The 13,541-nt window shown below is 44.3% G+C and overlaps 1 protein-coding gene across 1 annotated transcript; it reads right to left on the minus strand.

Moving 5' to 3' along the window:
• Positions 1-455: 455 nt before the first annotated feature.
• Positions 456-11,747, minus strand: DNAJC25 (DnaJ heat shock protein family (Hsp40) member C25). The gene is made up of 4 exons (XM_034774734.1): positions 11,423-11,747; positions 6,855-7,007; positions 3,596-4,066; positions 456-1,441 (listed from the first exon to the last, which is right to left on the minus strand). Exons 1-4 carry the CDS (start codon positions 11,729-11,731, stop codon positions 1,319-1,321), a joined length of 1,056 nt encoding a protein of 351 aa, XP_034630625.1. The 5' UTR covers positions 11,732-11,747; the 3' UTR covers positions 456-1,318.
• Between the last annotated feature and the right edge of the window lie 1,794 nt (positions 11,748-13,541).

Raw genomic sequence — 13,541 nt, forward strand, 5'->3', positions numbered from 1 at the left:
AAGCTTTCACTCCTGCTCTTGGTCTGTCATTTCATTAGTTTTCTAGCCATCCAAAGCCTCAACTACATGAGGAAATGTTAAAGAAAGTCCCTAACATGTGCCACCAGCTGAATAGACACTGGTATAAGTGGGAGCCATAGCATACACGTGACTAACAATATCTGTTTTGTGCGCTATATTAAATGGTGGAACCAGCCTGAGCCTTGACCACACTAGGTCTTTCCACCAGTAAGGTGGCCACAGAACCTTCCCTAGCAGACAAGAGATGAATTCCTAATGAAAAGTTCTCCCATGCCTTCTTCATAAGTGAGAAGTAAAGAGGGAAACATTCCTTTTTTTCCCCTTCATAGATGACTTGTGAAATAGCTACGTTCGAAAGAGTCAGACAAGAGCTAAAGAGAATATTTTATTTATAAACGTTAATTTGGTTTTAGAATTTGAAACGAATTGGCGTTATATAATTTTTTTTTTTATTTACATAAGGCATCAAATTGCCCCTTTTAAACAAAAGGATTAGTTTCCCTTATACCAATACTACGGTGCAAGTAACAGGTCACATTTAGTAGAATACTGCTACACTTGTTCCAAACAAGTATCTACAGTTCAGTGTACAAAGATTAAAACCCAAACCTAAGATTCTAGCAAAATCTGCTTAATGTATCATTCTGCAGAACAAAGACAAAAATTAAGGCCTGTTTGTGTCACATTGCTGAACAATCATGCACCATGTGTTACCAGAATGAATGAAGACTATGCTTCCAACTGGACAGGGCATGGGAAAAGGCATATATAAGCCCATTATGATTAGTCTGCATCAAATATACTATTTGGCAAGATCACTCAGATTTTGGAAGCTTTTGGGTGGGGATAGAGAGGAAAAATAGATGAAGAGCCATAAAATTGCCCTGCATATAGAATTTTACATGAGCGTTTACACATCCCTAACAACCAAATGTACAAACCTTGTGGTTTTAAAGAGGGGACAAAACAAAAATACAGCTAGGAGACTTCAAGAAATTTCTGGAAGGGTGTAAGGTATAGTTGGGTTGGTATTTGTTCTTACAGATTTCATGTGAAACACTTTTTAAACGAACTCCAGCTCCACAAGCAAGTAGAATATAAACAATGAACTAAGTCTCTGTTTAACAGATTCACTTTTATTTATAAAAATGGTAAACTTGTACTAATTTTCTGCCTGATGAAATTATTCCTGAGTTTTAGATCACTGCCGAGGCACAGCAGATAAAACTCTGAAAATTTAGTTATGAAAATTTTTTGCAAGTCAGGTTTATCAGTACTGCACATTGTTCAGCAGCCTTCAGTCATCGATAAACGTTAATCTTCCAGGTCCTTCATTCCTCATCCACCGCCTATATCTCTTCCATCGAGGGTCCATGGCCATCTTCTTCTTTAGCTCTTCCTCTTGTTCTTGCTTGTAGACCTGGATAGGAGAAAGAAAAAGTGACTTTATTTAAAGTCCAAGAAAAAGTCAGCCCTCAAGGCAAGAGCTATTTTTCTAGCCTGTTTATCGCTGTTTGGCTCCGCTGTTACTGTGATTCTTTCAGTTCCTAGTATTTTTTCCACCTGCTCCTGAACTAGCTAACTTCTTTCTAGTAATACAGTCAATAGGGTTGATCTCCAACAGTGGATAATGGCATGGTGTCTCAATGGTAACTGAAGTTTTTCTGCACAAGAGATTTGAAGAACTCTGCACCCCAGACTGGCTAACTGTAGATACTATGTGGCACAGTATTACAAAATACGAAGCACTGCTCTCAATAGTCATAAAATTACCACAGCAACACAATAAGGCAGAAAACGTTTAAATATAGATTTACTGTGCTAAAGAACTATAAGGGCTCCTAATGTGTTCTCACTTACAAATTCTTTGGTACAAGGATAATCCTCCACTTGTGTTTTGTACAACAACAAGCAGAGTCAATATTTAATCAAAGTAATAGGCTCTGGAACAGGACCAGGGCACAGAGCTTGTGTATTGTGTGGAGTCTCTGATCTGGAACAATGGAGCACTATACTTGAATAAAACAGCCACTGCCCAGCAAGAAGTATGTCAGACCCTGGATCACTGAAAGTCAGAAGAACTACTGAAGGGTAAAGAGGGCAGAGTCAGGAACTAGCAGAATTATAGAATATCAGGGTTGGAAGGGACCTCAGGAGGTCATCTAGTCCAACCCCTTGCTCAAAGCAGGACCAATCCCCAGACAGATTTTTGCCCCAGATCCCTAAATGGCCCCCTCAAGGACTGAGCTCACAACCCTGGGTTTAGCAGGCTAATGCTCAATCCACTGAGCTATCCCTCCCCCTATCTATCTATCTACCAAGTCACCACTGCATTCACTCATTCTTATTCATCCCCACCAAAATAATCAATTCTCTCTCTTGCCCCAGTTCTCAACAAAGTCTCTTCAAAAGTGCTCCAGGGTTATATGATAGAGTTTCTCCAGTCTAATTTGAGAGTGCTTGATATCTAATCAGCAAAAAGGAAAGTTTTGCAAAAAAGTGTGTGCTTTCAATTATTTTTAAGATTAATTTCACCCGCTCTCTCCAAATAAAAACATTCTAATAGAGAACAGATATTATAGATTGCTTGTCTTTTTTTAGTTTAAAACAGTTTGAATTATATTACTGCAGCTAAAAACAAAATTACATACAAACACCAAACTAATTTTTTTTTTTTAAATAAACACTGATACTTCACTGGGCTACTGTTTTTAATACTCCACAGTAACTTGCTTCTGAGTAAAGTTATTGCATGCCAAAATTCAGTCTGGGGAAAGCTTTACAAGCTGAGACATGAATCACTAAAATAGTGTTTATAAAGAAAGTGAAAGCGATGGAACAACCTTAGCTGTTTCAGCACACACAGTGATGTATAATGTGGCAGCAAAACAAAAAAAAGCAAGTGCTTCACCGAAGCTCGGACATTCCCTTCACATTTGGCCTGAGGATCTACTGGCAGTATTGTCACTGAATTGAGAGCAGCTCTTACGCAATAAGACATCACAGGGTAAAATTATGGAAGCAAATCCTCCACTTGTGTAAACTGTCATAACTAAATTACGCTAATTTAGACGAGCTAAGGGTCTGCTCCAGGATGTATTAATTTATGCCTACTTCCATTGATAATATACTAAGCATCAATTGGTAGAGTGATAAACAACAACAAACAATCTCAAATGGTTTGGATAAACAGTTACTTTGGAGCAGGTGTTCTCAAACTGGGGGCTGGGACCCCTCAGGGGGTCACGAGGTTATTACATGGGGAGTTGCAAGGTGTCAGCCTCCACCCCACACCCCATTTTGCCCCCAGCATTTATAATGGTGGTGTTAAAAAGGTGTTTTTAATTTATAAGGGTGATATTCTAGCACATTAATAGATGAGCAAAGACTGTCTTTCATCAGAAAACCTGAATCTCATTGCCAAAAATCTCCAGCTTAATGACTGATATCTAGAAATGAATCATAGTCTTACATGCAGTACAACCACAATAGATACCCTGGGAGAACACCAGTTTTTAAGCTGGGTAAATTGGGCATTTAATGTTCATTTTCACAACATGCCGCAACTACTCACCTCATAGTTCTCTCTTATCCATAGTTGCCGTTCCAGAAAAGTCTTTCTCTGATTATCTTCCAGAGTGTCAAACTGAGACTGTGACATTTTCATGTATCTGCGAATGATATACAGCTTCTCTTCCTCACCATATTCTCGCCCTTTAATATTAAAACAATAAATCCACCAACAATACCAAGCTATATACTTGCATAAGTAAAAAGGAGCTAAGAGGATTTGGAATAGAAGGATATCATATATTTTAGGCTTCTGATAGCCGCCTTTTATATCTATTTTATTTTTGATAATGTCTTTGATTATTTCTTCCTCTTCCTCACGGATTTCTTCCTTAGACCGTCTGTTTTTGCCTTTTTCTTTAGCCCTATTCAGTAGGCCCTGTTGCTTGGCAATCTCAGACGCTTGTATACGATATTTTGGCACTGTAGCTAGGTAGTTGATGGCCTCGTTGTAGCTACTCCACCAGCTGAAGAACTAGAATATAAAATAGTAATAGCTTGTTAGTTCCAGCAGTAGCTTTAACGAAGAAAACAGAAGAAAAACCATAAGAAAATCCACTACCTCTGGTACATAATAATCATATTTAGTAAAAGAGGTAGTATCCCCATTTTATAGATGCAGAGGGATGAACCGACTTGCCCAAGATCTTACAGCAAGTCAGTAGGAACGCCAGTGTGAAAATATCCCTGCCCTGAAAGGGTCTTCTGTGGGGAATGAAGACACTTAAGTGTGATTTTCCTGCTAAGCTGAAGGACCAGGTCCCCTTGGCTTAACACCAGCTGCAGACTCAAACCTTTTTGTGGGCCAGCTGCTGGATGGGGAACAAATGCCACAATGCGTTAGCATTGTTAAACCCAGGATTAGAACTCTGTACTTCTTGGACTCCAACCCTGTGCTCATTCTGCTAAAGAAAACATATTTCACAAGCTAGACTGTACAAGGAAAAGAAGAATCTGATAACATTTAATTTCATTCTTTTTAATGACAGGTAGAACGAGTTCACAACAGTAGTAAGATAGTGAAGGATTAATTTTCATAATAATCATGTATTAGATCAGATAGAAGTTATTTTCATACTGAAGGATTATCCTGTGGATTACATTAGCAACCTTTCCTGCTGATTTTCTCTCTCAGTGACAGGTTTTTAACCCCACATTATTAATGAACCCCAGTACACTAGCAACTGCTATGTTTATTCTCACAGAGATACAAAGAAATTACAGAACAATGGGGGGAAGCTTGCAGGGCATATTCTAGAAACTCATTTACCAGAAGCATCATGTCTTGCTACAGAATACGACAATAGTTAAGAAAATGCTTCTCTTCCATACTAAAACACAGTGGCTCGGCTGTTTATACATTTGTTGATGAATATGCAGAATTTCTTTACTCATTGCATACTGCCACAAGCAATGATGGCATAATAAGGGACATATTTTGAGTTTGCTGCTTGACAGAAATTCTATACTTGTCCAGTACAGTGGAACCCTATTATGGCGATATCATTTCTCCCACATACAAACATCACTATCAGCAAAAGTTTGATACAAATGGAATTATGGTTTGCAAACTTCAATGCATTAAATAATTTGGGACCTTAATTCTAATTCTCCAGTTCAGTATCAGAGGATTTACCCACCATAGCGAGCCCATATTATGGTATTACAGGACTATGAGTCACTGTTTAGATTGGCACACAATACATCTTAGCTTAAAATGTCATGTTAAACTGTTTCACTGTTTTCTACTTGACAAAAATGTTCTTAAAGATTTTTAATTATCTTGGATTTGCAAATAAAGCAGTAGTACAGTACATCATAAGTGGCACGATCCATTTTAAATAGTTAATTAATCAGTTTATGTAAGGGCAATCTTATTAGCTTGACAGGATTTGCTTTACAAGATTCAATCCCCCTCCATCTCTTGCTTCATTCTTGAGTTAGGAGGGGACAATAGACAAAACAAGGATAGCAAGATGAGAAAAAACAGCCTTCTCTCTGCCTAATTCACCCAAATAGTTACCAAAGTCCTACCGGGGCAACACTTCCTTAGTGAAAGATGTGAAGTGCAACTTATGAAAAGATCAACTCTTGCATTAAGACAATAGCTATAGCAGAGGCAGCAGAGAGCAAAAGAAAGCCAAATAGATTTAGATGTGAGGTTATGTTGCCTTTGCAATCATCAAAACCTCAGTAACTGACTAATGGTAAAGGAATCTAGACTGCAGTTTTTAGTTTTTGCCTGAAATTTTCTAAACTGGAAAATAGTAATCTCCTCATTTATACCCAAGGAAAAGAAGGAGGAGAGACAGGTGCTATTTCACCATCAGAACCAAGTGGACTTGAGGAGAAGTAGGATATGTAGCTGTATAAGCCGTTAGGGATCTACCAGTTCAAGTGAACACTGTTTGGAGGGTGAGAACTCTAGGACAGCTACTGATCTGCAGATGGTGCCATAAGCATTAAGGAATCAAAAGCTCTTAGTTGGGTTATTTGGGGGAAAATGCTGAGAGGGGCATCTGGACCATTAGATAGCAAGGTTCAATCATTTCTTCAGCTACAGCATATTAACTAGCGGACATTTTATCTTTTATCGAAGTCTTGAACAAGTAACTCCAATATATGTAATGTTAAGTGTTAAAGAAAAGAGTTAAGAAATTTATTCTATTTAAACAATTGCTCAAAGATGTATACAGAGTTATTACCTTATCCAAAAGGAAATATTTACAAATTTCTACACAGCAAAATACACGCATTTTAAGAGCAAGACTTCACTGATCAAAGCTAATTCTTATTTTAATGGCTACTATGAAATCAGGAGCATGATTGTTTTAAATACATCATCATTTCAAGAAGAATTTCAAAATTAGTTTCTTAAAACACTGATATAAAAATGAGAAATTGGTTCAGTCTATCTCCGACTGTTGAGATGGACTGTTCAGCCTTTAATTTTTTTGAACCATGGAACTAGATTATTTCTCCAGCAGTGCAAGTTTCTTATCCTTTAAATATATAGTACCACAAAACCCCCAAACAGGTTAGTACCACTAACTTCCCAGCCTTGGTCCAGGATATAGATTTATCTGACTGGACAAATATCTGTCTAGTACACCCAGGATAGTAGACAACACTTAAGTAGAAACAGTGGAGCCTTCTAATTGTACAATTAAAGAAAAAAACCTCAGTAACTGACTAATGGTAAAGGAATCTAGATTTCAGGTTTTACTATAAGAATAGTCATAATACGCATAAATATATTTTACCTGAAACACGGAGATAGCACATACAGTGACTAGAATCACTATCCTGACATCCACTTTAGGTGCCAATCTCCTGCTGTAGTAGTGATAATAATGGCTGTAATACTCTTCAGGATGATCCAACATGTAGTCATAATCTTTACGTGTTTCTTCATCCTGGCAAGAAAACAGTTAAAACAAAATTTTGTAGGTTTGTATCCTTAAGCTTTTAATCAGTGTCACACAGAACATTTCATAAGATGGCTTGGTAGTGAAGTGATTTTTAGTTACCAAAATTACTTTAGTGTTACAACATTGTTAGCCACAAAACTGTTGTAAAATCTGTGTTAGCCTGATATGTATATGGAAGATAATTGAATTTAAAAAAAAATTCCCTTTTAATATTCAATAAGCAGCTTCTGCTTTCCAGGTATTATGAAAATTCTTCAGATCTTTTCCTGTACTCTGGTAACCTAAACGAGTTTATTCTAAAACACATATGTAGCCCTGACTGAATAATGCATACTTGGCCTTGTCTGAAGAAATTTCATTTTGAAACAGTTAAGCATTTGACAGCCACATACTAAGCACACAATTGGTATTAATTGGTTCTAATCCATCTCAGAGTCAATGCAAGGTCAGGTTTTTTGTTTTGTTTTGAAACACACACACTCTTAAAATACAGAGTATGCTTTTCAGTTTTTTGGGGACAGTCTAATATTAAATGCACCAAGTGACAGGACTGCTACCATTTCCTTTGGGAGATTTCCACGGCCTAACAGATCTCACTTTCTCAATATTTTCCTGGTATTTAGCCTAAGCATCTCGTCTCTTAATTACATTTAATTAGTCTTAGTTATACCCTTTGTACCATCCAGCATAATTCTCTTCTTTTTCCCATAAATATCTGTAGATTACACTCTCCATCCCTTAGCTGGTTTCAGCGGTAGCCGTGTTAGCCTGTATCAGCAAAAAAAAAAAAACGAGGGGTCCTTGTGGCATCTCAGAGACTAACAAATTTATCTGGGCATAAGCTTTCGTGGGCTAGAACCCACTTCATTGGATGTATGAAGTAAAAGATACAGGAGCAGGTATAAATACAGGAAAGGATGGGGGTTGCTTTACCAACTGTTAGGTCAGTCTAACACAGATGTGGGCAAACTACAGCCCGCGGGACCATCCTGCCCGCCCCTGAGCTCCCAGCCGGAGAGCCTAGTCCCTGGCCCCTCCCCCGCTGTCCCCTCTCCCCCACAGCCACGCTGCCGCGTGGGCCACACTCTGGCCCGCTGTTCCCACTGGGCAGCACAGCTGGCTCTGACTGGGTGTCGTGGCTGCGAGCTCCTGCTGCTGGTAAGGGGGCAGGGAGCGGGGGGGTTGGGTAAAGGAGTGGGGGGGGTTGTGGGGGCAGTCAGGGAGGAGGGGGTGGTTGGATGGGGCGGAGGTTCTGGGGGGGTGGTCAGGGGATGGGGAACAGGGAGGTTGGGAGTGGGAGTCCTGGGGGGGCCTGTCAGAGGGTGGGGATGTGGATAGGGGTTGGGAGGACTGTCAGGGGACAGGAGGTATTGGATAAGGGGGTGGGATCCTGGGGGCAGTTAGGGGCGGGGGGTCCCAGGAGGGGGTGGTCAGGTGACGAGGAGCAGAGGGCGGTAGGATAGGGGGTGGGAGTCCCGGGGGGGGGGGGGCTGTCAGGGGGTGGGGTTGTGGATAGGGATCGGGGCAGTCAGGGGGGTTGGATAGTGGGTGGGGGTCCCGGGAGGGGGCGGTCAGGGGACAAGGAGCGGGGGCTTTGGATGGGTTGGGAGTTCTGAGGGGGGCGGTCAGGGGGTGGGAACTGGGAGGGGGCGGATAGGGGGCAGAGGCCAGGCTGTTTGGGGAGGCACAGCCTTCCCTATCCAACCCTCCATACAAAAGTTTGCCCACCCCTGGTCTAATGAGATAAAATAATTAACAGCAGGAGGAAAAATAACTTTTGAAGTGGAAAGAAAGTGGCCCATTACAGACAGTTGACAAGAAGGTGTGAGTAACAGTAGGTAGAAATTAGTATTGGGGAAATTAAGTTTAGGTTTTGTAATGACCCAACCACTCCCAGTAGAAACTGACTGGTTTGGCCAATGTACAGGGCAGAGGGGCATTGCTGGCACATGATGGCATATATCACATTGGTAGATGTGTAGGTGAACGAGCCCTCTACGCAAAAGAATAAATGGACACAAATCTGACATCAGGAATCATAACATTCAAAAACCAGTAGAACACTTCAATTTCTCTGGTCGCTCAATAACAGACCTCAAAGTGGCAATTCTTCAACAAAAAAAACCCTTCAAAAACAGACTCCAACATGAAGCTGCAAAACTGGAATTAATTTGAAAACTAGATACCATCAGATTAGGCCTGAATAAAGACTGGGAGTGTTGGGTCACTACAAAACCTACACTTAATTTTCCTAATGCTAATTTCTCCCTACTGTTGCTCACACCTTCTTGTCAACTGTCTGTAATGGGCCACTCTCTTATCACTTCAAAAGAGATTTTTCCTCCCTTGGTATCCTGCTGTTAATTGTTTTATCTCATTACACTGACCTAACACTTGGTAAAGCAACCCCCATCCTTTCATGTATTTATACCTGCTCCTGTATCTATTACTTCATCCCTTAGCTGTGGCTTAGCCAAGCTACAGCTATCTGGCCATTATCATCTTTCCTCACAAATCCCTTCAGCCATTCTGATCCTGCATCCATTACTTTTCTCACTGTTTTAAAGGAATATGTTTAACTTGAAAAGTCTGGAACATTACTTTTAAAAATTGTTGGGTCGTTTCACATACTATGCTTGTCCTCTACAACACCCGCTGTTAATTCATGAATGATTACATTTTACTTTTTTTTTTTTACGCTATCTTCCTCCTCCCTACTGCTGGGTAAGAAAGCCAAACAGGGGGAAACAGTGTTGATTCTGCAGTGTTTCCAAAAGCACAAAGTAAAACTGTAAAAGTAGATTTTTCTCTCATCTTTCTTCAAGTTATAAGAATTTCAGACACTACTTGTAACGTTATTAAAAAATTCAGAACTGTGATTTTTAAGGATACCTGGATGAACATACCAAATGCAATGCTTTAAGCATCTGGAAGTTGGGTACAGGGGATTAATTTAATTGACTCCAGTGAATGTAGTTTGCTACAATTGGAGATGGGGACTATTCCCAGATCAAATACAAGATGTTTATATACCTTTAGAGTTCTTACACATTTTACTCTACATTGTTCCTATTTTTTTTCCTTCAGCAGCAACTTTTTACCTTGCCACCCAGTTAGTAGCTTAAAAACTGTAAAGCTAATGATATATAACTCAAATATTGATATAGCAAATGTGTCCACAATATATCTAGGGATTAGTACATTACAGGAGTTATGGGAAGTCTCAACTGAAAGACAATACAGTAGAACCTCAGAGTTATGGACACCTCGGGAATAGAGGTTCTCCGTTAACTCCGAAACATTCCCAAACTCTGAAGAGGTTACAGACTTCAGCCACACAGGGGGTGGGGCTACAGCTGCAGGGAGGGGGGGCATCAGGGGTCCAGGCAGGGGAGGGCTTCTGACCCTTGGGGCTTCAGCCCTGCAGCTCCGCTCCTGACTTCACCAGGAGGTGGAGGGATAGGTGGCACCAGGCCTTGGGGCTATAGCTACAAGGGGAGCACCAGTGCTGAAACCAGCGCTCCCCTGGTAGATACAGCCCCAAGCCCCAGCGCCTCCTGCGGGGCTGAAGCTGGGAGCAAAGCCGAAGATCCAAGCCCCAGCACTCCCCCCGCAGTCTAAAGCCCCGTGCTCCCGAGGGTCAGAAGCCCCAAGCACACCCTCCCCCACAGCTACAGCCCCAACCCCCTGTGTGGCTGAAGCCCTGAGCCCCAGGGCTAAAGTCCAGAGGCAGTACAGTATTTGCTGTGTGTTTGGTTTTTTGGTCTGTGCTACTACCTGACTGATGACTTCTCAGCCCTGATCTGCTGTGACCACAGCTAGGGGACAGTGGCTGATCCCCCCTCCGCTGAAGGTGCCAACAAAGATGTGAGTTAGGGCCAATTGCAGAGGTTGGATTTTGATACCTGGCCATTGCCCCAGGACCAGACAGGCCTGCTGATGGGAACAGGATCCCAGTTGTAACCAACCTGGTCCAGACCCCAGCTGTGAGCCGAGTCCCAGAGCCAGCCAGTCATCATCCCCATACCCCTCACTTCGACCCCTGGCATCACCCGGGCCCCTGACCTGGGGTGTGCCCCTCCAGCCTGAGACACACCCCATCTCCTGCAGCCCCCCAGCCTGTGCTACCTCCCTCCTATTGCCCTCCTCTCCCCCAGCCCAGCCCCCTCCTCCCTCAGTGTGGGGAGCCTCCCAGCACGTGTCACCCCCTTCCCCACCTACCCCCCAGGTCCACCCCTTCCCACAACCCACCCCTTCTCCCTCAGCTTTCCCCAGACCCCCCCAGCCTGCCCCCGGGCCGAAGCCCCCCGGGGAACCCCTAGTCCCCACGCCTGCTTGCCCGGCCCGCGGTGTCTCTTACCGGAGCGGCTCCGGCCGGGGCAGCGGTCCCGCTCTCTCACCTTGAGGGTCTCGTAGGCGGTGGCGATGAGCAGGAACTTCTCGTGCGCCGTCTGCAGGGTCTCCCCGCCGGGCCCGGCCGGCTCCCCGCGGTGCCGGTCCGGATGGTACTGGCGGGCGAGCTGCCGGTAGGCGCGGGCGATCTCGGCCTTGCCCGCGGCCCGGCTCACGCCCAGCACGTCGTAGCACACCTGCCGCCCGCAGTACAGGCCCTCGATCAGGGCCCGGGCCGGCCGCGGGGCCAGCGCCGCGGCCGCCAGCAGCCACCACAGCAGCCGGCCCCGCGCGCCGCCACATAGCGCCGCCGCCATGTCCGCCCGAGCGCCGCGCATGCGCACGTGCTGTCCCGGGGCGGGGCCAAGCCAACGAACGTAGCCATGGGGAGGAGCCGCAGGCGGGAGGAGCTAGCGCAGGGGCGGGGCCAGAGGGAAGGGTAAAGGGGCGGGGCTTGACGAAGAGGGGCGGGGCCAGAAGGCGGCCGGGTCCTGAGGTACGGGGAAGGAGGAACAAAGCGAGGATTGTAGGCGGGGCTAGATAGGGGCGGGGCTATTAGAGGGAGGTGGGGCCAGAAGCGAGCGCTGGAAGCAGAACCAAGCGAGGGGGCGGAGCCAGGGGAATCACAACGTGGCTTAGCTGTGTAGCTACACGCCCCGCCTCCCGTCTGACGCCTTCACCTCCGCCATGTGCCCAAGTGGGCGAAATTCCTCCTCCTGCCCCAATGGGAAGTGGGAAGCCCGGTTCCATTCAGGGATCCTAAGGGGCTGTCCACAAGAGCACGCAAGGCATTTTTTGGTGCGTTGCAAGATCCAGCAGGGGCCACCCCTTGTAACACTTCATCACACTGAAAGAAAACACAAAATTAAGGACCCAGACAGATACTGCCTGGCATAATTTATGGGCAGCCCCAAAGAGAATTTTTGGGGAAATAGGAGACAGCTCCTCACAATGCACTGGTCTGTGCAGTCACACATTTTTATTACATTGGTTGCTAAAGAATGTTTTTAGCAGAACAGATGCTTCTTAATACCCTTATATTGGATATATATAAGAGACATTAGGTACTTCATAAAGGAAACAGGAGGCGTGTTTACCCTCCTGGATGATTTTATTAAAGTGACAGTGTCTTACAGCTGTTCTCTAGTGAAAGGAAAGTAAATCTCTGACAAATGGATCACCCCTTCACGGGAGTCAGCATAGGAAAAATGTACACCAGCAGCTTCAGAAGCTGTGCCCAAATCCAAACGCATCCACCAAACCTGCATTCTTTCTAGTACATGGTATTTCGCTGGTGAACGGTTCTATCATCCCCGATATATCTGCCCTGCAGCATTAGCTTGAGTCAGAGCAGCCACACTGCAAAATTACACTCGAGTTGCACAGAGTGAGCTGATCAGCAGCACCAGGTAGCTGCATTTCCACATAATTATTAGCTCAACTATCAGTGGCACTCAAGCTTCCACCCACACCCCCTGATGGGCCTGCTAGCTGGAGTTTAAAGCACCAACTAACTTAAGCTAGAGACTTTTGTGTGTGGACAGGAGTCAGGGTAAGGGCCACACTCAAATTATACCTCCAGATAACAGTGAAGGTGAGCCCTAAGACTATGTCTACACTTCCATGGTAAGTCAACCTGAGCTACGCAAATCCAGCTATGTTATTCACGTAGACGGAGTTGACATAGCTGAGGTCGAATTACCGCCGGGTCCACACTACGCTGGGTCGACGGGCTCTCCCGTCGACTTACCTTACTCTTCTTGTTTGGGGTAAAGTACTGGGGTTGACTGGAGAGCGATCTAGGGTCAATTTGGTGGGTCTTCACTAGACCTGCTAGGGGGAGGGATAGCTCAGTGGTTTGAGCATTGGCCTGCTAAACCCAGGGTTGCGAGCTCAATCCTTGAGGGGGCCACTTAGGGATCTGGGGCAAAATCAGTACTCGGTCCTGCTAGTGAAGGTAGGGGGCTGGACTTGATGACCTTTCAAGGTCCTTTCCAGTTCTAGGAGATAGGATATCTCCTTTCTTTCTTTCATTAACCCTGGTGCATCAATCCCCAGAGCATCAACCTGGGGGGTAGTGTAGACATAGCCTAAGAGTTAGCAAGATGGTTATTGCGCAACGTTCTT

This window comes from Trachemys scripta, chromosome 6 (assembly GCF_013100865.1).
Source record: "Trachemys scripta elegans isolate TJP31775 chromosome 6, CAS_Tse_1.0, whole genome shotgun sequence".
In the NCBI taxonomy this organism is placed as follows: Eukaryota; Metazoa; Chordata; order Testudines; family Emydidae; genus Trachemys; species Trachemys scripta.

Bases quoted from the DNA above. Each gene is read 5' to 3' on its own strand.
- DNAJC25 (XM_034774734.1), bottom strand. From the start codon at position 11,731: ATGGCGGCGGCGCTATGTGGCGGCGCGCGGGGCCGGCTGCTGTGGTGG. The intron at 7,008-11,422 runs GTGAGAGAGCGG...TTTTCTTGCCAG, and splicing joins CCGCCTACGAGACCCTCAAG to GATGAAGAAACACGTAAAGA. The intron at 1,442-3,595 runs GTGAGTAGTTGC...TCTCCTATCCAG, and splicing joins GGATAAGAGAGAACTATGAG to GTCTACAAGCAAGAACAAGA.